This window comes from Bison bison, unplaced genomic scaffold (genome assembly GCF_000754665.1).
Source record: "Bison bison bison isolate TAMUID 2011002044 unplaced genomic scaffold, Bison_UMD1.0 scf7180017858676, whole genome shotgun sequence".
NCBI lineage: Eukaryota > Metazoa > Chordata > Mammalia > Artiodactyla > Bovidae > Bison > Bison bison.
In genome coordinates this window covers 12,396-36,942 of record NW_011489248.1, presented here as the reverse complement: position 1 = coordinate 36,942, position 24,547 = coordinate 12,396, and the positions used below count along the sequence as shown (strand labels likewise).

The 24,547-nt window shown below is 36.7% G+C and overlaps 1 protein-coding gene across 1 annotated transcript in view; it reads left to right on the top strand.

Moving 5' to 3' along the window:
• The window catches only part of LOC104980051 (NADPH oxidase 4-like), a 31,167-nt gene extending 6,879 nt beyond the window's left edge, over positions 1–24,288 (top strand). The window contains exons 2-6 of the mRNA XM_010828622.1: positions 1,359–1,431; positions 3,514–3,594; positions 21,029–21,245; positions 23,791–23,955; positions 24,072–24,288. Coding sequence (XP_010826924.1) covers positions 1,359–1,431; positions 3,514–3,594; positions 21,029–21,245; positions 23,791–23,955; positions 24,072–24,251 — 716 coding nt within the window. The 3' untranslated portion in view covers positions 24,252–24,288. The remainder of the gene's footprint in view (positions 1–1,358; positions 1,432–3,513; positions 3,595–21,028; positions 21,246–23,790; positions 23,956–24,071) is intronic.
• Positions 24,289–24,547: the final 259 nt, after the last annotated feature.

The window sequence follows — 24,547 nt, the reverse complement described above, 5'->3', positions numbered from 1 at the left end:
AACTAGTGTACTTATCTTGGTCTTCTGTTACCCCCAGGAAGTAAAGCAATGGGAGAGACAATAGCAAAGGGAGTGCCCAATGAAAGAATTTAGAGGGGAGATGATTTGGATTGGGGCATTAGGGAAAGGCAAGTTTTGTTAGGCTTCCAAATCTGTGTACTGGGAAGAGTGAAAAGGAGGGTGTACTCAAGTATTAAGTTCCATAGACCGACTCCCTTATTTCTCATGTGGCCCTTTTCAAGTGGAAACTTGTTTCTACTGCATTGGAATTTCCAATATTATTTTCCAACCATTCTATACCCTCTGTGACCCTAATGATGCCTATCAGTATTGCCCTGGTGTCATCCTCAGCTTGTTTGCTTCTGTTGATGGCTCTCACTCCCTGATGGGCCTTCTGTTGCACAGGTGCTTCCTTGTCAAGAAGAAGAGTAGGGAGGTGTCTATACTTTTGGAGACAGAAGTGTGTTAGTACCTTTTCTAGAAAGATTTGAGATGGACTTTCTTAGCTAGGTCATTTAGTACTTACTGTTGCTCATGTGATTGTAAGAGTAGATAAACGTAACATAGACTATTTTATTTGATAGCAATAAGATAATAAGAAATGAGACTATTGTGATTTTTCGCTCTTTGATATAGCATATCACCTATTCTTTTTGGATGTCCTCTAATGAGCTAACACTAGGCTTGTAGCAATCTATTACGCCAGTATTAATTTTGTAAAATGACATGTTTGCACGCTTTCTTTTTAAGAACAAATGTTATGTAATTACAGAAACACTGATTTTAAAATATTTTCCATTCTAAGGGGAATTATGTCTGAGAGTATTCTTAAAAAATCAGCACTGTAACTTTTTTCTTCACATTCACCATGTTTTGTTCTACACTTGAAGTTGTGGTTTTTAGAACTATTCAGGTTTTGCTTATTTTTTCTGGAAATTTTTTCTAGATAGTGAAGTCCAAAAGAAATTATTTGACATTGACTCTGATGGAGAAAACCAAAGTAGTTAGGATGTTGGATGTCAGCTGTGTCCTGTTGCATTACTCATTGCTGTTTGCTGTAGTTATGTTCCTGTCAAAGTGTGCATGTAGTCACCATTCTGATCGGAATATTTGAAAATACCAAAAGGGACTTTTCTGTGAAAGGTGGAAAAGATTCTACTTTGCCTTAAGTACCTTGAAACTAATGCTAATTCAAAAAAAAACCAGGTTTTTTTGACAGAGAACATGTAAGGAGATAGATGATTTCAATTAGGCTTCCCACAGAGCAGCCTAGTACTTTGAATTTTAAGGTAATAATTTTTTGTACTTTTTTTCTCAGTATGACTTAAGTTAAAATGTACTTATGTATATTTTTATAGTTCCTGGCCTGACAGGGGTCTGCATGGTACTGGTACTATTCTTGATGTTTACAGCTTCAACATATGCGATACGGTGAGTGTCAGAGCCATTATTTTGATGTTTCTTGGTCAGACTATTTAGATTTCCTTCAGATTATCTTCATTTTCATATGTAGAAAATGTCTTGATTAACCCAAATGCTTAGTCAATGCAGTATTCTGTTTCCTGTGTAACTAAGAGGGAACTAGAGACGTTTCTATATATAATTTCCTGTTTTGGAAAAATTTTTCAGTCAAATATTCTGAGTGATAAGGAATTGTGTATGGGGATGTTTCAAGTAAATATTCCCAAGTGGAATAAAAGGAAGATGTGGCTTAACTAAACATTAAAAAAAATATGCCTCAGTAACTTAGAATAGGGCATTACTATGATGTACACCTGAAACTAATATAATATTATAAGAAAATTATACTTTAATTAATAAAAACAGAATAGGACTTACTTGCAAAAATGACCAAGGCCTTGAACTAAGTGATAGTTGGTAGAAAGACCTGAAGAGGACTTTGCCATATGTGAGAACCTGCTAAGTAATAAAGCTGCCACTGCAAGCTTGTGAGGAAAGGAAGGCTGAAGTGAATGAAATTCTAGCTCCATGACAAAGTTACCTGTGAAAAATTGCACCACTGAAGATTTGGAGGAAACTTTAACTTATAGTTATCAGTGCTCATAATGGACAAGGGGAAATATAGGAAGTATTTAGCTATCTCAAAATATGAAAACTGAAACTCCTGAATGCCAATATACATTATAAAAATTAAAAAGTAGCATGTTCCTGGGAACAGTATTGCACTCATATGGAACTGTGCGTGCGTGTTAAGCTGCCTCAGCCGTGTCTGACTCTGTGAGCCTGTGGACTGCTGCTCCCCAGGCTGCTCTTCCGTTCTTCTTGTGAGAATACTGGAGTGGGTTGCCATGCCCTCCTCCAGGGGATCTTCCTCACCCAGGGATCAAACCTGTGTCTCTTATGTCTCCAGCACTGACAGGCGGGTTCTTTACCAGGAGTGCCTCCTGGGAAGCCCTTCTTTGGAGCTAGTACATTCTTAAATTTGAATAGTTTACTTACAACAGTTGAGAAATATGCTGTAGAAATGGGTAATTTCTACGAACAGGTAAGTCACCGAAGAATTGAAAGCAAGTAACACAAACGAAATAATACCCAATTCCAAGATACTGGAGATGTGTATAGTTGAGTCTGGGTCTGGGGAGACAGGCACTCCTACACTGTGATTGGGTTCTTAATTGATAACCATGTTTTATAGAGCAATGAGTGGTGTATGTAAAGAAACCTTACAGACTGTGTGTCCTTTGACGTAATTCTACTTCTAGAAATGTAGATTAAAAAAGATCAGATATATGCAAGAGAGTGCATGTTATAAGGGTGTTACTGATCTTGTTTGTGGTAGCAATCTGTGACTGAAGTAAATGTGACTGTATTGATTATTGCCTAACCCAGGGGTTCTAAAAGGTTTCAGGGGTTGTTATCAGAATCATCTAAGCTTTTATCAGATAGCTTCCCTGAACATCCACTCAGATATATGAAATAAGTAACTGATAGTCTTTTTACTTCTTTCAAACATTTTATAGGTTGTGTTTATTGTACCCCTCCCTTTTTAGAATCTTGGTCCTCCCCCAGGGTAGTAACGCAAGATATTAAAGTTATATACTGTCTAGAAAAATCATATAAAATTTTGATGAACATTAATTTATCTCCATCTGAATTTCCTTTGAACTACCCTCAAAATACATATTAGGATAGAAACATTAGTTGTTTTTAAATTGAGAATATTGATAAACAAAGGCAGCAGTAGTACACATTAGCAGACTGTTGCCTGCTCCTTAACCTTACATCATAATAATTTAAAAATAAACACCTGATTTTAATTTTTTCCGTGTATCTTTATTTGAAATACAAAGAATCTTCAAGATGATAAAGTGTTGCTTATAATTTTTGTCAGTTTTCTGCAATGGTATGTTAATATGTTGATATTAATAGATAAGTCTCAGACGAACTCATATTTCAACTTTCAATAGTGACATGTATTTGAAAGGATGCATGCTTGTTTTATTGAGACGGAGTAGGAAGTGAAATTGAAATTAAGTTATTTGTTTTTTTCAGAGTTTCTAACTATGACATCTTCTGGTATACTCATAATCTCTTCTTTGTCTTCTACATGTTGCTGATGTTACATGTATCAGGGTAAGTTTAATAACTTTTAAAAATCACATGTGCTTAAAAATGGGGTAATGACAGATGAGTCTATAGAAATTTTCACAGGAAATGGCAAAATTGTTTGGTTACTGGAATTGAGGGTAGTGTCAAGAGTGGGATGAATTGCTCTATTTTGGACATAGCATGTTTTAATGAAACTAGCCTAAAAGTATATTAAAATGGAAAGACAAAATTACTTCTCCCACAATGTTGTAGATTTTAAAGCCTTCTATAATTATATCTTTTTCTCTAATTTTTTAAAAAAATTTAATTAGAGGGAATATATGTATACTATTATAGTTATATCTTGATAAACTTTAAAAGAAAATGAGCAGGAAGTGAAGAACTTCAATATATTTAATGTTTGAATTTTCAGGAATTCCTTATGTCTTGCTGCTGCAGAGTTTGTAACAATGGAGTTACCAATTTTTAGTTTAAGAAGTCCTAAGGGCACTAGTATTTGCAGAGAAAGCCAAGGATTTACAAGGACCAAAGGAAAAAACATCTGTGAAAAACACCAGAAAATCAGAGGGAAAAACAATAGCTTCCAAGTTGTTACAAAAAATATACCCCAAATTCTGTGAAACCTTATGTGGACCCAAGCAGTACACTCAAATGTATGGTGCTTAAAATAATTCATTATGTTAGAGGATGTAAGTAATATACTTTTTGTGTATGTTCATGTCTGTATGATTACCACAGTGGACCTGTGGTTTTAACACTCACACTAATATGACACAGTAGGCTATTGTTCGGCACCAGATTCACTTGGTTTAGTAGAAGGATACAGGACTGGAAACAGAATGTCAGCAGGCTAATGTCAGATGCATCTTCAGTGGGAGTCCCTCTAGATGTTCAGGAACCGTTTTCCACCTTCTCTGCATTACCTCCTATGTAGTAACTCAGTTTTAAGGTGAGATCGTGTGGGTAGATAAGGACTACTTTGCCTTGGGGAAGGCTCAAGCTCCACAGGAATCAATCTCTTGATAACGATCCAGCTTTCCTAAAGGGATGGTCTCAGTTGCTAGAACACACTGCATCAGGAAGCTGAATCAGCATCCTCCTCGTCCAGATGTGTTCCCTCCGTAACAAACAATGCCGACTGGTAACACAGCTGTCACTCCTTGTTTGTCTTAACCCGGAATGTTTCCAGGGAGACAGTATGTGGAGAAAAGTTCAGGCCTGCTGTTAATTTTTTCTTCAGAATGTTTTATAATATACTTTCTCAGTACAGTAAATCTTATCCATAAATGGTATACTTATCTCAAGCTGCATGTTCAAAATGTTTTTCCTCCAATTTTGGAGGCCACTGGTTTAGATATCAGCATTTTATGGACCTCTGTCTCCCATGTCCTGGTTTACTATCTCCCATGTCCTGGTTTAGTTTGTTCTGTATCATGGTTCTAGAACATATAATTGTAGATCATTAGACCCATGGACGGTGGAGCCTGGTAGGCTGCAGTCCGTGGGGTCGCTAGAGTCAGACACAACTGAGCGAGTTCACTTTCACTTTTCACTTTCATGCATTGGAGAAGGAAATGGCAACCCACTCCAGTGTTCTTGCCTGGAGAATCCCAGGGATGGGGGAGCCTGGTAGGAGGCCATCTATGGGGTCGCACAGAGTCAGACACGACTAAAGCGACTTAGCAGCAACAGCAGCAGCAGACATGTGGCTGGGCTCCTCTGGTGGCTCAGATGGTAAAGAATCTGCCTGCAGTGCAGGAGACCCGGGTTCGATCACTGGGTTGTGAAAATCCCCTGTAGAAGGGGATGGCAACCCACTCCAGCATGCTTGTCTGGAGAATCCCACAGATAGTGGAGTTGGCAGGCTACAGTCCATGGGGTCACAAAGAGTGGAACACAACTGAGAACTAAAACACACACACACACACACACACACACACACACACAGATATATGGCCACACGTAATCCCGACTTCCAGCTGGCCATGGCTGCCACACGGGGAGAGGGCCACAGTCAGTGGAACCTCTGTGTTCTGTTCTTTTCCCTTGTGGGGCTAGCATATTCTGTAGCACCAAGAAAGCCCTTGGTAGAGAAAATCTGCTTTATATTCTGTTCTTTAAATGGCTTGTTTGGTTGTCCAGGGCTATTATCATTAAAGTGGACTATGACTAAACGTATGTGCTACTAATGGTAATACTAATTTAAAAGATTTGCATAATGTTTACTATATGCCAAGCATAAATTCAAAATGATTTAGATGCTTTATACTATTAAAGGATTATAGTTCTATAAGAATAAATAATACTATTAAACACCCTTTACATAAGAAAATAGGTTTAGGGAGAGTACATAACTTGCTAAAGTTTGCTTAACTGATGTATTCTGCTTTCAGATCCAGGCATTCTGACTCAAAAACCCATAGTGTTTTATTGGTTTTTTTTTTTTTTTTTAGAGAGTTCAATGCTTCTAAAAATTTGGTTTTAAGTTTTTTTCCCAAACTTATTCATTTTTAATTGAAGGAAAATTACTTCCCAATATTGTGTTGGCCTCTGCCATTCATCAACATGAGTCAGCCATAGGAATACATGTGTCCCCTCGGTCTTGAACCTCCCTCCAGCCTCTCACCCCTTCCCACCCATCTAGGTTGTAACAGAGTCCTGGTTTGAGTTGCCTGAGTCATACAGCACATTCCCATCGGTTATCTAGTTTACACATGGCAGGGTACATGCTTCCATGTTACACTCTCCTTTAGTCCCCCCACCTCCATCCCCTCACCACCGTAAGCCTGTTCTCTATGTCTGCATCTCCGTTGTTGCCCCATCTTTCTAGATTCCATATATATGTTTTTCTCTTTCTGACTTACTTCAGTCTATATGATGCGGAACGCCTTTGAATCAGTTCTAATGATGTGGATGAACATAGAGCCTATTATGCAGGGTCTTAAGTTTTTATTTTTAAAGCTTAATATCTTGATTTACCTGGGCTTGCTATCTCTAGCTATAACAGATTAGAGAAAAATACAGTAACTTGCTGGTAAAGTTAGTTATGCATATTTTTGCCTTTAAGCTGTACTAAATTAAAATTCTGAAGAGATCTGTTTCTTTGTATTTCAAATAGAGTCACTTTTCAAAGATTCAAGCATTTACATAGACTTCTGAAATTTAGAGAGTAATGAGTTCTGTCTCCATTATGGGGGGAAATGCAATATATATTTAAATCTTGATTTTACTTTTGTGGAACAGGGGTCATAAACAGAAAGTGACTTTAATTTATATAAAGAAATAACCAAACACTTCTAAAGAATGATTTATATATTCAATCTATTATACCAACTGAATTAATAGTTCTTTGCATATTATAGATAAAAATGAAGAAAATAATTATTCTAATACTGAAATGTGTCATGCAACAAATACACAATACTTTAAGCATTCTGTAGTATACATATTTTATGAAGTTTAATTTTTAATTGAGAATAATTGACAAATAAAATAGAATATATTTAAAGTGTACAAGCAAATTAATACCTCTATCACATTACACAGTTACCTCTTTTTCTGGCATGAACACTTGAGATTTACTCTCTTAGCAAATTTCAAGTATACAATATGGTATTTTTAACTGTAGTCACTGTGCTATAACTCAAATCTGTAGAATTTACTCATCTTCTAACTAAAAGTTTATAATTCTGTGAAGTTTAATTTTTAATAAAGCTACATAGATTATGCTTCTGGTATGGGGAAAAAACTACTACTGATAAATCTTACAGTTTTTTCAAAATGGAACATTTCTCAAAATGTTCTTTTTTATTGCAAAAGATCTATCTGTAAGTAAATCTATTGAAGCTATTATTTGTTCTATTGTTGAAGACTTAGATATATTTTTATTTATAAAATGCTTTGTTAATTTTACTGTCTAGCTTTTGGTTATACAACTAAAGTACAGCTATTCAAAACAAGCTTCTTGAATTTATACTGAAGTTTCTAGTAGAGTATGCTTTAGATTTGAACAGAAACTCACTATTTGCTGGTCATTTGCTTTTTCTCCATCAATATGTTAAGTACAATAATAGGGTATAGAAGAACAATGTAATATATAAGCTTTAGTCTCCAAGCATTGATTATTATTTTGAAATTAAAAAAAAATCAATTGAAAGTGCTAAAGGCAATTTTAAACTACATATTTTCCAAGTGTAAACATACTTTATTTTCCAGAATTCTAGTAGTGCAGAAAATTGAAGGATCAACATAGGCTAGAAATTGTAGACAGTTTTTTAATTCAACAGCAAAGCTGTTTGAAATTGTTGACTTTTATAATAAGGAGGAGCAGTTGCTTTATATAATTTTCTAAAGTCAATTTTATTTTTATAAAATCTCACTTTGAAGAAAGTTCAAAAGATGATTTTGACCAAGATTCTTTCAATCTCCCTACAACATATCTAAGTAAATTTCTAATTTTGAAAATCCCATTCTGTTTTTGGAAAGCTCTAATTTTTATGAAGTTGTTTCTTGTTTGAAATAGATTCCAGAGCCCACATTCTTAACTACTAAATCAAGCTGGCTATTGGCATGGCTTCCCTGTATCCCATTTAAAACTGGAAATTGAAATTAAATGTGGTTCTCCTGGGGTATGCAGTCTATATTGGCTAAGTGGAAGTCTTAGCTTTGCTGAAAATATTACACGCAATATTATTTAGGATCCAATTACCTTGATTGTTTGCTGTGTGCTTAGTCGCTCAGTCGTGTCCGACTCCTTTGACCCCATGAACTGTAATCTGCCAGGCTCCTCTGTATGTGGAAGTCTCCAGGCAAGAATACTGGAGTGGGTAGCCATTTCCTTCTCCAGGGGATCGTCCTGACCCAGGAATCAAACCTGGGTCTCCTGCACTGCAGGCAGATTCTTTACCAACTGAGCTACAAGGGAAGCCCAGTTAACTTGATTGTGTATGCCTTTAGCTTAACCTAGTTTTTATTCTTTTTGCCTATGTATTAGATTTTTTTCCATTAGTATTTATAAGCATTTCTATTGCCTGGCACCCAAAAAAAGAATATTTCGTATATACTAAACACAATTATTGGAGAAGGCAATGGCAACCCACTCCAGTGTTCTTGCCTGGAGAATCCCAGGGACGGGGGAGCCTGGTGGGCTACCGTCTATGGGGTCGCACAGAGTCAGACACGACTGAAGCGACTTAGCAGCAGCAGCAGCAGCAGCAAACTCAAATTATTTTTCAGTGATTAAATGGATTTTTAAAATATATTATTTTTTCCCTAGGAGATCAGTGTGGCATGGCAATTAAGAGCTTACATCACTTACTAGCTATAGGACCTTGCCAGATAATTTGTCCTTTCTTGTTTATCCACTACATGGGATTAATAATGGAATATCCATATGATAGAGTTGTCTCATAGGTTTAAATAAGTGAATGCAGCAATGTAGGTAGAATATAGATATACTGAATAAATGTTAGCAGGAAAAAAATTATACTTGCACTAATATAAATAACTGTGTAAGGAAGAAACTCCACATTTATTTGGTTGAACAATAATTTTTTTTTAAGAGCCCAGATTTTCCTATTAGCAAAGTAATCTGGTAAACGTGTAATGAAAATTGCTTAGCAGATCAGAGAATATTCCTTGAAAGGGCAACAATCTTTATAATGTTGTTAGATCTCAAAAGGGCAATAGATTTTAATGATAAAGGTTTATTTCAGGACTTTAAGACAAACCTTCTCCTAAGGAATTTTTTTCCTCATTTTTAATATACTTTTATAGGAGATTGTTATTTTTACACTGTATTTAAAGATATTTCAATTCAGAAGACATTCAGAAAAAATATTAAAAAGCCAAAAATGTTTCCTCTTTCCAGACATAAATGTAACTGGACATTTCTTTCTTCATTTTCATTTGAAAAACTCATCAAGAGGAGAGCTATACTGCCATTCTCACTTACTGATAAAAGGGATATTGGAGGGAAAAGCAATTATGAATGTCACAGAGTCTCAGCCCAGAGCCTCACCGACTCCTTTGAAAGGCACAAGGAGGGAACGCATTGTAAATGAGATTTGGCACCTTAGCCTCTCAATTTTAAGACAGCACTCCCACTGGCTTTAGCTCTAGGAAGTGTTGTGTGGGTGGTAATTGTATTTTACTTTTTATTTACATAAGAGGCGAAATATAGTGTGAGAATTCTGGAAAAGAAAGGGGAAAGGTCCTCCTCAGATGTGTAGATGACAGTGAGAGCCAAATAATAGTAAATATTAATAACTGAGCCAGCTGGACTTTTCAGACCATATTTTATTATTATACATAAATGATACCTGAATTATTCTTTTAAACAGAGATTTCTGCCATTTGGGACTACTTACTGGCATGAGTTCATTGTAGAGCATGATTTATATTCTGCTTAAATCATTTTTTCAGAAACTTGAAAAGGAATGGCTTTCTATGAGTGTGTTTTGAAAAACATTTATTCTTTAAACCCAAGGAACACAGTGAGTGGCCTTTGTCAATAAGTACAGTGAACCAGAGGCATTGTCAGCTTCGTAGGAATTAAAAGTCACGAAGTTAACCTGGAGCAGACAAATACTAATGAGATGAGGCTTATTATGTTGGTTTATCTTTCTTCTACTATGCCCTCAGGAGAAGGAAATTAAGAATATACTGTTGAAGGTATTTATGAAACATAATGAAATGTTAGAAGTTGCTGGTTCCCAAGAATCTTCTCTTTTAGAAGCACTTGTACTAAGGTCTCCTTTTACCCACTCTGGTGTGGAAGGAGGAGAGGCTTGTGGGATTTTCTTCCCGGGGAGAGGCACCTGCCCTTCTTAGAATGTCAGATGGAAACTTGGCAAAGCCACGTGAAAGGAAGGCCCGGAAGCTGTGGGTTAAGCCAAAAGTATTGGAGAAGGAAATGGCAACTCACTCCGGTGTTCTTGCCTAGAGAATCCCAGGGACGGGGGAGCCTGGTGGGCTGCCGTCTATGGGGTCGCACAGAGTCGGACACGACTGAAGCGGCTTAGCAGCAGCAGCAGTACAGCATCACCGACTCAAGAGACATGAATTTGAGCAAACTCTGGGAGATAGAGGACAGAGGAGCCTGGTGTGCTGCTGTCCACTGGGTCGCAGAGTTGGACACAACTTAGCGATTGAAAAACAGCAACAACAGAATAATAATGGGCTTCCAGGTGGTGCTAGTGCTAAAGAATCCACCTGCCAGTGTGGGAGATACAAGAGACACCAGTTCCATCCCTGGATTGGGAAGATCCTTTGGAGTAGGAAATGGTAACCCACTACAGTATTCCTGCCTGGGAAATCCCATGGACAGAGGAGCCTGGTGGACTACAGTCCGTAGGGTCACAAAGAGCCAGACACAACTGAGCACACGCAGACACACGCATATAAAACCTTAGGTAGAAGGGAGAAAGTCAGGTGATAGCTGAAGTTGTAGTTGAACAGTAGAAAATCCCAGTGTTCTCTGCAGCCTATCTCCATTATGCATCTGTGAGTTAGAATACCAAAGAGAAAAGAAAATTCAACAGAGTGATATATCCTAGGTAAATTGCAGTGGTTTTGAAAATAGGATTATTTCCTTTTTAAAAAGCTTTCTGTTTTGTGTGGGGATGTAGCCGCTTCACAATGTTGTGGTAGTTTCAGGGGCACAGCAAAGAGTCTCAGCCATACATATACGCGTGTCCATTCTCCTCCAAACACCTCTTCCATCCAGGCTGCCACATAGCACTGAGCAGAGTTCCATGTGCTAGACACTAGGTCCCTGTTGGTTAGGATAGGACTATTTCTTACTGATCTTTATCTGTGAAACTCCTTTCACAAATCCTCATTTGCTCAGTATTTGCCGGATTACATGGAATTGTGTTAATTTGCCTTTATCTAGGAATGTGTTGTACTTCTAGGCCCTTACAGGTTTCTTCAAAGTATTGCAGACAACAATAAAAATAATCTGTGTATTTGTTTAAATGTCACTTGGCTTGCCATTCTGGGCCTGTCACTTACATTTAGTGTTGTTGAGATAATAAGTTATTATGGCAACTAGAATATCAATTCATGTGCCAGAGGAATTAACTTTGAAGTCTTGACTATTTTGGTTGTATTGTAGACTGGCATATTTTTATTGGAGATTTTGTGTGCCTCTGTGGCTAAAAATTCTTTGGATCATGGGAGAAAATTTTTCATCTCTTTGTCTTCTTTCACTTTTTGGTTTTTAATTTTTCACTTAAATATATAGTGTGAGTAAAATTCCTGAGAAAGTAAGTCTTTGTTATATACAATCCAAAGTCCCCTTCCATAATATTTTTATGTTTTCCGTATGTTAATAAATATAATGTTCAATACAGCTATGACCTTTAAATATGTGTGTATTTTTCTCATTTCTAATTTCCTATTCACAGGATTTATTTTCATTCTTAGGTAAAAATGATTTTTTATGTAATAATTCCTAACTAAAGTCTTATGATTTATTTCCATTTGTTGATATTTTATCCTGAAAGCCAGGTAGGTGTGGGGATTGAGATTATGGGGTATTTTCTGTCATAAGGATGCCACATATATAGATATATGTAAGTAATATATACAAGACATTTTCATGTACATAAATTGATTTTTACTGTGTGTGTGTGCGTGTGGCATGCTCAGTTGTGTCTGACTCTTTGCGACCCCTGAACTGTATCCTGCCAGGCTCCTCTGTCCATGGGATTCTCCAGACGAGAGTACTAGAGTGGGTTCCCATGCCCTTCCCCAGGGGATTTTCCTGACCGAGGGGTTAAACCCACATTTCCAACACTGACAGGTGGATTCTTTACCACTGAGCCACCAGGGAAGCTCAATTTATGCTATAAGCTATACTTATTAATGAATTTTTAATCTTCTAAACTGTGAGTTTACTTTCTCCCCATTTTGAGGATAGAAATCGTGAACTTCAGACTGAATACTTTCTCATGTAATTTTAACCTAGGTTTTTCTCCTAGGGCCTTATTTATAATAACAAATGGTTCTGGCTGGAGGTACAGGGTAAGAAGGTTGGAGAGGAAGGAGAAGGAACAAGGGCTAAATTTATTATAAGCAATGTTTCCAATACATCAGTGTTTTTCTGAAATGTGGAATAATCCTTTTATCCCATGCTGCCATTTTAATAAAGCCTGAAAGCAGAGGAAATATTAACAAATATTAGATGCTAACATATTTTTTCCTTCCCAAGAGATCAAAGCCCTTTCCTTTATAAACCTGTTAAGTAGAGGATAACAGGTACTATCTCTCTTTCAGCTGAAGAAGCTTATTAGAATGACCTATTTTACTTGCACACTTAAGGAAGGTTTGAATCTCAGTCCTAGGTCCTTAGATTCCAAGGCTTTGTTTTGCCAGCCACACAGAGTCTGTGGCAGGATACCTAATTCCAGGGCTTACTACAAAATGAAAATGCAGGGCCCTTTGATAATAAATTGCTAAGCATTTGAAGATGATGGGGACAGAGCACTTAATCAATTACAATGTGTCTCTAAGAGTTGGAGAAGGCAATGGCAACCCACTCCAGTACTCTTGCCTGGAAAATCTCGTGGACAGAGGAGCCTGGTAGGCTTCAGTCCATGGGGTCCCTAAGAGTTGGACATGACTGAGCGACTTCACTTTCACATTTCACTTTCATGCATTGGAGAAGGAAATGGCAACCCATTCCAGTGTTCTTGCCTGGAGAATCCCAGGGACGGGGGAACCTTGGTGGGCTGCCATCTATGGGGTCGCACAGAGTCCGACACGACTGAAGCGACTTAGCAGCAACAGCAGCCACTCTCAGAGTAGGAGCCCTTGAGACCACAGGGGTCATACATCCGTTTTGTTGCTCCAGTCAAGCTGAAGGATGCAAATACATTCAGGCATCCAAAGCAGGAGCCCAGGAAAGAATGCAAAGGCAAGTTTCTAGCCAGAAGCTGGCTAGACCAGACAAAGTGAGGCTGAGAGTAGAAGCTTTGGTTGGGTGAATATCCAGACATTTACATTTTACCTGAGATGTACTGGGTACTTAGCTTAGAAAAGCACTCTACCTTCAGAGGATGCTGAGATAGGCTTGACTTTCTTGATGACTTAGGTTAGGGTGGACTCAGTTCAGGGCAGGACTGAGATCTCAGGTTGGACTTCACAGTACTCAAGGGTGAAGAGGGATACTCTTAGTTGTAGACTAATTTAGTGCTGTTCCTTGCAAAGGTGAGTGTACACACATGGTTTATTTTACTAAATGCCATTTGTGAAAGTCTAGACATCTTTATTGAAGTCAGAACGAGTTCAAACTAACATCTCTGTTAAAACCAGATGACTACTTAATCAAATGTTTCAACAGACAGAACAAAAATTGTTTATATACTTCAGGAATTTATTAATCCATTCAATGAATATTTATTAACACATTATGAATTACAGGCCCTCTTTTAAACACAAGACAAATCTTTGATCTTAAGTAGTGTACATTCTAGTAGATTCCACAGAATCCGGTGAATTCCAGTGGGTTTTGAAATATTGAATTTGGGTGTATTTTGTTATTTTCTTAAGCTTTTTGTTTTTTGTACTTGAAGCAAAGTGAAAAGACGGCCAGTAATTAGGTATTATATTGTTTTCTATAAAGAAAAGGAGCATTTTGTATGTTATAGAATACTAGGTAAAAAATACATTCCTTGTGGGACTTTTTCCTCTACTTTAAAAAAGGATTAAAATCATTAAAAACATAAAGGTCTCATAAGCTACACTGCCTTTGTTAGAAATTTGTAACTTGCAATTAAAGTAGAGATGATTTTGTGACACTCCTTTGGGCAGGCACAGTGTTTTGTAGTATTTAACTTTTACTAGAAAATGTTCTTGTGAGTTCTGTGTTTTAATCTGGTAAGGATTTATTCTGTGTACTATATTACTTTCAATGACTTTGTCACAACCAGGCATTAAAAAGTTAGTAGTATAACTGAAGTATTTCTTGAGGCAAAATGGAAAAATAGAAGGAAACCTGTTTTGTGGAAATGCTGTTGAGTGTTGAAAGTGCATCTTGAAATCCTTATGAATGTAAAAACAATTGTGTCCACAGCCACATATTTTGATAAACCATAAAATCCTTGATTTCTCATGATTGAAGAACACTAGACATTCCCACAGATACTTAAAAATCTCTCTTTTGGAACATAATACCCCCCAAAAAATTAGTAATAAGCATTCTTATTCCCATAGTCTGTGTACCTCCATCCCCTACTGTACACTGTCTTAACTTGGCAAGACTTTCTGCTTCCAATTGACTAACATCTTTTTCTTTCCTTTTTCATTTTCAAATGGTTTTTCATTTTCAAATGGTTTTTCATTTAATTTTAAGAGATACAACAATATAAGAGTGTTCAACTTTGAGATGCACTTGCCATATTTAAAAAATTATGTAGTTATTATTTGCTTTGAAAAATTAATTCGCTAGAAATACATTGAAGACTTTAAATATGAAAGAAACTTGCTGGAGAGTTGAAGAGATTTGACAGTGAGTATGGTTATAAGGGAAATATATAATGCACAAGATATTAGCCCTTCTACTAGTTTGGGCATAAACAGTGTATTTTGTTCATTGTAATCTCTCATATTGGAATTCCATTTCCCTATCCTGTTACACTGGGATCTCCATTTCCTTCAGTTGCTTATCCCATGAAGCCCTTTCCAGAATGTCATAATCAGAGTTCATCATCTCTGTATATTCTTTAGAGGTCATTACACATCTATATAGCATTACTGATTTTGGGTTTTTGTTGCTGTTCTTGCTTTCATATCTAATTATACCCATTAAATTTGTGGAATGGCTATTCAGTTTAGATTAATTAGAGTGAAATAATATGATAAATTCAATTTTTGCCTGTACTACCACATGTCAGCAGCTACAAGTAGCCCATGGCTGGACAACACAGATTTAGATCATTTCCACCATCACATAAAGTGCTTTCGGGTGGCAGTGCACCAAACTGTAAGCTTCTTGAAGGCAGAGGCTATATCATTTAAATTAATCAGTCCCAAAACTTAAATAATAATCAGTGTGAAATAGGTATATCTCAGTGGGGAGGTAGGGCAATGAGGAAGATCAGGATTACTTGGCAGGTACAGAGGAGAGCTGTGCATTTTTTAAAGCATTACTTCAAATGAGCTTTGTTATTGCATTAAACTCTAAAGAAAGGCAGGTATATTAGGTCTGCTGAAATACGTATAGGTACTAGGGACTCAAATAAATCATTGAGACCACATATGGAACTCCGTTTTAACAAATGTTGTCACACTGAAGTAATTAGATTAAAAGATGATATTTGATTTTATCTATCAATCCCATGTCTATAATATTTAATGTGCATTACTATTCAATATTCACCTGATATGAAGAGCTGACTTTCTGGAAACGACCTTGGTGCTGGGAAAGATTGAGGGCAGGAGGAGAAGGGGTCAACAGAGAATGAAGTAGTTTGATGGTATCTCTGACTCACTGGACGTGGATTTGAGCAAACTCCAGGAGATGAAGGACAGGGAAGCCTGGTGTGCTGCAGTCATGGGGTTGTAGAGAGTGGGACACAATTTGGCGACTGAACAACCACAAAATTCAAAATTCTTCAGAGTGAAAGTATTTTAGGAGCTTGAAATATATTTTTAAAGAGATGTTTTATTTAAGGTTGCATGTTCTAAGAATTTCTGCACTTCAGTTCAGTTCAGTTGCTCAGTTGTGTCCAACTCTCTGTGACCCCATGGACTGCAGCACGCCAGGCATCCCTGTCCATCACCAACTCCCTTAGCTATCTGCACTATCCCGTAGTTCTGCACTAGTACCAAAGAAATGAACACTCGTTTTTCACTAATACAATGAAAAGGTAAGTTTATTGCATTTCATTGAACTTTAAAAATAACATAAAATTATTGGCTAGCTAGAAATATACTACTTCCTTTTTTTAGATATATACAGTCATGTAGAGCCATAAAATTGTATTCTTTGCATACTTAGGCCTTTGATTTCAGAGTATTGTTCATAAGCAGAATGCAAATTCTGCAGGGAGAGCAAGCCTGGTACACCGGAAGAGCATGGCCTTTGTCTGACTTGACCGCTGACTGACAGTGTGGTCTTGGGCAGATTACCAACAGCTCTGAATGTTTTCACTCATTCTAAGATGAGGAGACTGATCTTCTTTTATTCTTATTTTTATTGGAATGTAGTTACTTTACAATGTTATGTTAGTTTCTGCTGTACAGCAAAGTGAGTTAGCTATATGTATACCTCTATCCCCTCTTTTTTGAATTTCCTTCGAGGCCACTCATCTGTACCACATACATGTGTTATGAAGTTTGTGGAAATAGATTGAATAGTAAAGCAGCAAGCACCTGTCTGGCATGTACCACCTTTCCTTTTGATACTAAGTTCAAAACCTGCCACTGTCCTACCTTTTGAACTCCTCAGTATCTTTACCACCTAATTTATACAAAGGGCTTCCTTGGTAGCTCAGATGGTAAAGAATCTGCCTGCAATGCAGAAGACCCAGTTTCAATCCCTGGATCAGGAAGATCCCCTGGAAAAGGGAATGGGTACCCACTCCAGTATTCTTGCCTGGAGAATTCCATGGACAGAGGAGCCTGGTGGGCTACAGTCCATGGGGTCGCATAGAGTCAGACACCTCTGAGTGACTAATACACACAGTTTATACAAAAACCCCAAGATTCTGTGCTTGATTTTTTTTTCTGATGAATGGTAATTTTTGTTTGTTTATCATTGTCTGTCTGTAGATCTTTTTTCTTTAGTATGTGTTCCTTCAATGACAATAATTATATTCTGAGACAAAGAAAATACCACTTTAATGGGCATAGACATAGGTAACCTATGCCATTAAACTTGAGAACAGCTTAAAATAACATAAAGCTCTCCAAAGTAAAAGGGATTTTAGAAAATTTTGTGCTACTTTATGTACCAGGAACAACATTGTTTATTTGATTGGACTGGTCTGAAGATTTGTGATGCTGGGAAAGATTGAGGGCAGGAGGAGAAAGGGAAGACAGAAGATGACATGGTTGGATGGCATCACCGACTCGATGGACATGGGTTTGGGTGGACTCCAGGAGTAGGTGATGGACAGGGAGGCCTGGCGTGCTGTGGTTCATGGGGTAGCAAAGAGTTGGACACAACTGAGCGACTGAACTGAACTGAACTGAAGATTTGTACTGCATGGCAACAACATTTATCCTAATAAGGACCATTTGTACATGGGGTAATGTCCAACCTGAATGCTGTTATGATTTAGGAGAAGGAATAAATTACATTCCTTTGCCTGATGTTTAGCAGCCCCTTCTCTCTCTCTTTCTCTCTCTCTTTTTCTCTCACTTTCTCTGTCTCTTACACACACACACACAGACACACGATACTCTATCTGACCTAATTTCCAGGCTTTTGTTCATATTGAACCCCTTTCTTGGATGTCTCCTTCTTTAACCTACTTATTTTCTTTGTGTGACATAGGTTTTTGGAATGAGGGAGATCAAGTTTCTGAATACCATACCATTCCTTTCTCCAAGGGATCCTCCCAACCCAGGAATTGAACCCAGGTCTCTTGCATTGCAGGCAGGTTCTTTACCATCTGAGCCACCAGGGAAGCCCCATGCTTTGACTACTGCTGACTGAATCTCTGACCTGCACAATATGGGTTTCTCATCTGTAAAATGGGAATAAAAACACCTTGTATGTCATTTTGAAGTTTAAGTGGGAAATTCGTTGTTATTGTTGTTTAGTTATTTAGTTATGTTAGTTATGTAGTCACTAAGTCGTGTCTGACTCTTTTGCGACCCTGTGAACTTTAGCCCACCAGGCTCCTCTGTTCATGGGATTCTCCAAGCAAGAATACTGGAGTGAGTTTCCATTTCCTTCAAGGGATCCTCCCAACCCAGAGATCTGACCCGTGTCTCCTGCATTGGCAGGCGGGTTCTTTGCCACTGAGCCACCAGAGAAACTCAAGTAGGAAATAGATGTTTACAAATTTTCTGACATACTTTCTTAGTAAATATTGATCTGTCCGTCCTTTATCTTTTTCAAATGAAAGTTTTGAGGATCTAGTAATCCAGTGAGTTAGCATGCTGTATAGTAAAGAGGTGAAGAGCCATAAAATTTGAGTCAAATCTGGGTTCAAATCTTAGCTCTGCCACTTACTTGCTGTGATATTACTTAATCTGTTAAAATAGTTTCTTAATTGATAAATAGTTATTCCTATTTACAGTAGTTGTTGTGAGGATAATATGAAATCAATATAAATTGTTTTGGACTGGACCTCATACTTACTATACATTACTAAGCTGTCATTAAGTCACTCCAATCAAATCATCATCTGTGGTCTGAGTTATGTTTAGCTTCTCTAAAGATACCTTCTAAACTGGATCTTAAGTTTCTGAAGGGTTAGGAGCCAGGTTTGTGTATTTCTTGAACTTGGTAGCACCATGTAGGATCATGCCAGTTGCATTATCCCAGTTTGTTCAATTTATGGCCAATAGAAAAACTGCTCCAGATTTTTGGCCTGTCTACCTGTCAGCCACTACCCTCAGGGTAGTCAGTAGGAGCAGCAAGTTTGGGTAACTCATTACTTGTAATCAAAGCTGTACCAAATTATCAGATTTTCTAAGTAGAATGGCACAGCAATTGTATTATGTGACTAGAAATTTATAAAGAATTACATACTTCTCTCATACTTGTACAATATCTGTGCATTTCTTCCATGCTGCTACTGCTAAGTCACTTCAGTTGTGTCTGACTCTGTGCGACCCCACAGATGGCAGCCCACCAGGCTCCTCCATCCCTGGGATTCTCCAGGCAAGAACACTGGAGTGGATTGCCATTTCCTTCTCCAATGCATGAAAGTGAAAAGTGAAAGTGAAGTCGCTCAGTCGTGCCCCACTCCTAGCAACCCCATGGACTGGAGCCTACCAGGCTCCTCTGCCCTTGGGATTTTCCAGGCAAGAGTACTGGAATGGGGGGCCATTGCCTTCTCCTAATTTCTTCCATACTTAGACCATATTTACATTACTTCAAAAAAATGTGTGTGTGGCCTACCCTGGGTATTATGTAATGTAATTCACTACCTAGAAGCTCATTACATGTACTGTGTGTTCTCTGATGATTAGTTATGGGAAGAAAGTAAAATAAAATGAAAAGTGAAAGGGAATTGAGCATAAGCATCAGGAGAAAATGAGAGAATGACCAAGTTGAGTAGATGGTACATTCCACCAAAGACTTAATCATTGCTTTCCTAACTCTCATATGTTAGATCTATTTCATACCATTATTCTTGTTATAGTCTTTGTTGTTTTAAAATATTATCTTTGTGAAAATCATTTACATAATTATTGTAGCTGTGGTAAACTTAAAGATGTACTTTTTAAATATACTAAAATTATTTGGGTAATTTAAAACATGAAAGTTTAGGGTTAGGGTTAGCATGAAGGGCAATTTTAAAACACTCGTAGCCAACCAAGAAAAAGAATTTTGGAAACTAAAATTTTAATATTTTCAAAATTAAAATAAACATTTCAATGCTTTTCAAAGTCTTAGTTTTTTCTTCAAGATTTACTTATGCAAAAGAAAAAAAACTCATATAAATCTATGATTTGATGCACTATCCCTATGAAGTAGATCTTACTTAACTCCTTTTGGTAAAAAATACAGAACAGAGAAAGTTGAAGACTTATCTTAAATCTCACAAAATATGAAATAATCAGAATGGGATTTTAGGGTTTTAGATTTTCCTTCCTGATTCATTATTGTGGGCCTTTACTGTGGTTCTTGTTTATGGAGAAATTGAAAAGTACACAGGTTTAGGGTCTTATGGAGTGTATTAATTTTTTTCAGACCATAGGAGATGCACGTTTCCAGTTTCTGTTATCGTGTTTGTTTAACATTTCTCTGTGAATCAGCAAGGCTTGTTTTGTCTCGTCTTAGCCAAATCAAATGTGAACCCTGTACTTTTCCATTTGTGTTTGAAATTATAGTGAAAGTACTCATATTATAGTGTTTACTGAAGTGAAAACTTCTATGTGATTGTATAAATGCTTAATAGACTTGAAATAAAAGCTGTCAAATTCAAGAATATTTGGAAAGATTGCATGCCTCTTCCCTACCATGGATTTATGGATCAGGGTTATGCCTCCAGAATACATGCAGAATTGTCATGGTTTCCAAATTCTATATAGTATCTTCTGTTCATATGGTATATTTTGGGGGAGGGCCAAATTTTCTAATTTAGTTCCACAGTAATGAATTTGTTAAGATTTTTAAGATTTCTCAATTACTGTTATGTAAGGCATATGAGAAGCACTTCTTGAATAAATGGTATGTGGAAGTCAACAAGAAAAAAAGGTTATTTTATTATACTGTGACTGTGATTTCAATTTCCTTTTTATCTCTTTGTTTTTATTGTTTTATGAATTTTAGAGGGCTGCTGAAGTATCAAACTAATTTAGATACCCACCCTCCTGGCTGCATTAATCTTAATGGAACCCACTACCAGAATACTCATTTACCAGAGCATCTCTCAGAACATTTTCACAAATCTTTTCCTGGAGGATTTTCAAAGCCTGATGAACTTACCCAGAACGCATTTGTGAAGATTTGTATGGAAGAGCCCAGGTTCCAAGCTAATTTTCCACAGGTCAGATTAGTCCTGTGTCTTTACTGATCTCTGCAAAGTCCATGTCCCTATAAAAAATTGATCAACATTGCATTTAAACATGTTTTTGAAGGTAATATAGCAGTTATTCCTCCAGAAGAGAAGGTTTCAGGCTGTTTCAGTAGCAAATTAGTACGTGTTATTACATAATAGCCAGCCTACTGTTCAATGGGATAGACCTATGATATTACAGAATATAGAAAATTCCTGTTTAACTCATCATATGATCTTTGCAAATTGTGGCACTGATGCTTGCCATAAGAAAGGTGGCAAAGATACGTTCCTTATGCATTGAGAAAAGTGGGTTGAATAAGAACAATAATAGTGAAGAAACTAGTATTACTAATAATAATTATTACAGTATAGTGTAATATTATGTATAATATTATGAACACTACTAAGCTGTAAAATAAATTTATTGAATGCTTAGTATCATCTGCTAGGGGCTGTGCTAAAATATACTGTATGCTTTTTTAATATTCACAATAACTCTTTGAAGCAATTACCATCATCCTTAATTTTCTGATGAGGAAATTATGGTATAATATTATTATGGTACAATATTATGTATAATATTATGAATACTGAGTTGTAAAATCAGTTTATTGAATGCTTGATATTATCTGCTTCAAAGTCAAGTCAAGTCGCTCAGTCGTGTCTGACTCTTTGCGACCCCATGGACTATAGCCCACCAGGCTTCTGCGTCCATGGGATTTTCCAGGCAAGAATACTGGAGTGGGTTGCCATTATCTGCTTGGGGCTGTGCTAAAATACATTATATGCATTTTTTTTAATATTCACAATAACTCTTTGAAGTAATTATTGTCAGCCTTAATTTTCTGATGAGGAAATTGTGGCTTAAATATGTAAATATACTCTGACCAACCTCTATAAACTAACATGTAGGAGAAGAAGAATACAAAACCAAATTACCTTGCTCTTACGAAACCTCTTCCCCAAATAGCCAACTAGTAGTTTGGTAAGAATCATAATCTTCCCTTGTAGCCATGGGAGCTGCCCACGTGGATATTACACCCTGTATTCTGTGTCTGTACCAAATGAAAGTCGGGAAATAGTGAAATTGAATGTCTGTTTTAAGAAGAAAGGGGAGTCGAAAGATAGTGATTTGTAGATGCCTTTGGAATGAGCGTGTTAGTCTTGTTTTCTTATTAATAACAGTCCTCTAAATTTCTTTTAAGCTTTACAATCTTCAGAGCTTTTCTGGCTTCACACAATGGTTTATGTTAGGGAAGGCAGGTATTGTGAGTCCCATTTTACTTGTGTGATGCCCAAAGGCTAAGCAACTGTCCCAAAGTTGCAGAGGTTGTCCTGTGATGCTTACTCTGCACACAGTTCCTAACTGTTGGGTTGGCCAAAAAGTTCGTTTGGGTTTTTCTATAAGATGGGAATGCAAAAATCTGAATAAACTTTTTGGCCAACCCAATAAATGTGAGGAGCAGGCATGATTTGCATGGAAGGAAGAAGGACCTTCTGGAATAACTCTATAGATTAGGTTTTAAAAGGTGACCATGAAAATACATTTGGGTTGGGGGCCTCCAAGTTTTGAGGGAGATAAAGTGTGTAGTTGTAGGAGAAAGGTTGACCACACAGGCTATGCACTTATCCTGGGATCAGGGTTATGCCTCCAGCGTACATGCAAAATTGTCATGGTTTCCAAATTCTAAGTAGTATCTTCTGTTCATATTATATTATGTAAAAGTAAATTGTGAACAACACATGTGGTATGCCCATGCTTAAAAATATGTGCATATACATATTTTACATTGGTTATACATTTTGTATATGTATATTATGCATGCATATTGTGTGCATTAAAAATACCTAGGGTTCTCATTTTTTTAAACAAATATTTGACTGGTACATTGTTTACTAAAATACTCCAGATTTACTTGAGCTTTTACTTCTCTTTCTTCTTCCTTTAGAGAAAGATATTGTATATATACAACATATATTCTTGTGGGCCCAGAAGGATATATGAAACAATAAACCACCTGTTAATGGTAGTTATACCCTTGATAGTGGCAAGATAATTTGGTTTTGTATTCTTTTTCTCCTACATGTTAGTTTATAGAGGTTGGTCAGAGTATATTTACATATTTAAGCCGCAATTTCCTCATCAGAAAATTAAGGCTGACAATAATTGCTTCAAAGAGTTATTGTGAATATTAAAAAAATGCATATAATGTATTTTAGCACAGCCCCAAGCAGATAATATCAAGCATTCAATAAACTGATTTTACAACTCAGTATTTATAATATTATAGGATAAGGTAGGGTCCTGACATTACTTTCCCTTCTATTTTATACTTTACTCTTGTTTCAGTAAGTTGCAGTGAGCATCTGTTGCTTTTTACTCATTTTTCTTTACACTTTGTTATTTCAAATACAGATTAAATTATCATTGCTGTATTATTACCAGAATGTGTCAAATAAGCAGTGAGGCAGGATATAAAGAGTCCTATAAGACAAGTATTTCTTAAAGTGTATTTCAAAAATTCTCCATTAGACCTGGCTTTGGATTTCTGGACCTTTGTGCCTATATTGTGCTGAAAGGCTTTACAGGTGTATCCGGAGCAACAAGCCAGTCACCATCATCTCAGTCACAAGTCATCCGTCAGATGTCGTGGAAATCCGAATGGTCAAAGAAAATTTTAAAGCAAGACCTGGCCAGGTGAGTCAGTGTCCAGCAACTTTTAAAATACCCTTATTCTGTTTTTTCAAAATTAGCATTATTAAGATATTTGAACTTCTTTCTTGGTCATTTAAAAGTTGTTTGTTGTTTTTTAGTATATTATTCTACATTGTCCCAGTGTGTCTGCATTAGAAAACCATCCATTCACTCTCACAATGGTAAGAAACTTGTTTTTGGATTTTCTAATGTTTCGAATGAAATGCATCTTTCTCTTTGTGCGTGTATGCACTCCACCTCATTCTAAAAATCATTCAAGGCTGTCACAATGTTCTTAATGTTTAAGTAAACCATCTTTTTACAAGAAATATAATTACCTAGACAGAAACTTCGTAACCATTAATTATTTTCTTAAAATTTAAACTTCAGGAAATATTATGTTTAATTTATAAAATATTTTTGATTCAAAATGCAGAAAATTTCCTGAATATTTAGACTCTTCTTTTTATAAAATATGTACCAAATTATAAAATGTGCATGATTTTCTTTAGAGAAATTAAATTTAAGGAACTAGAATACTGTGGGTTGAGATGGAAGCATAAGAAAATGTTTAGAAAAGAAAAAGCTCAGTGTA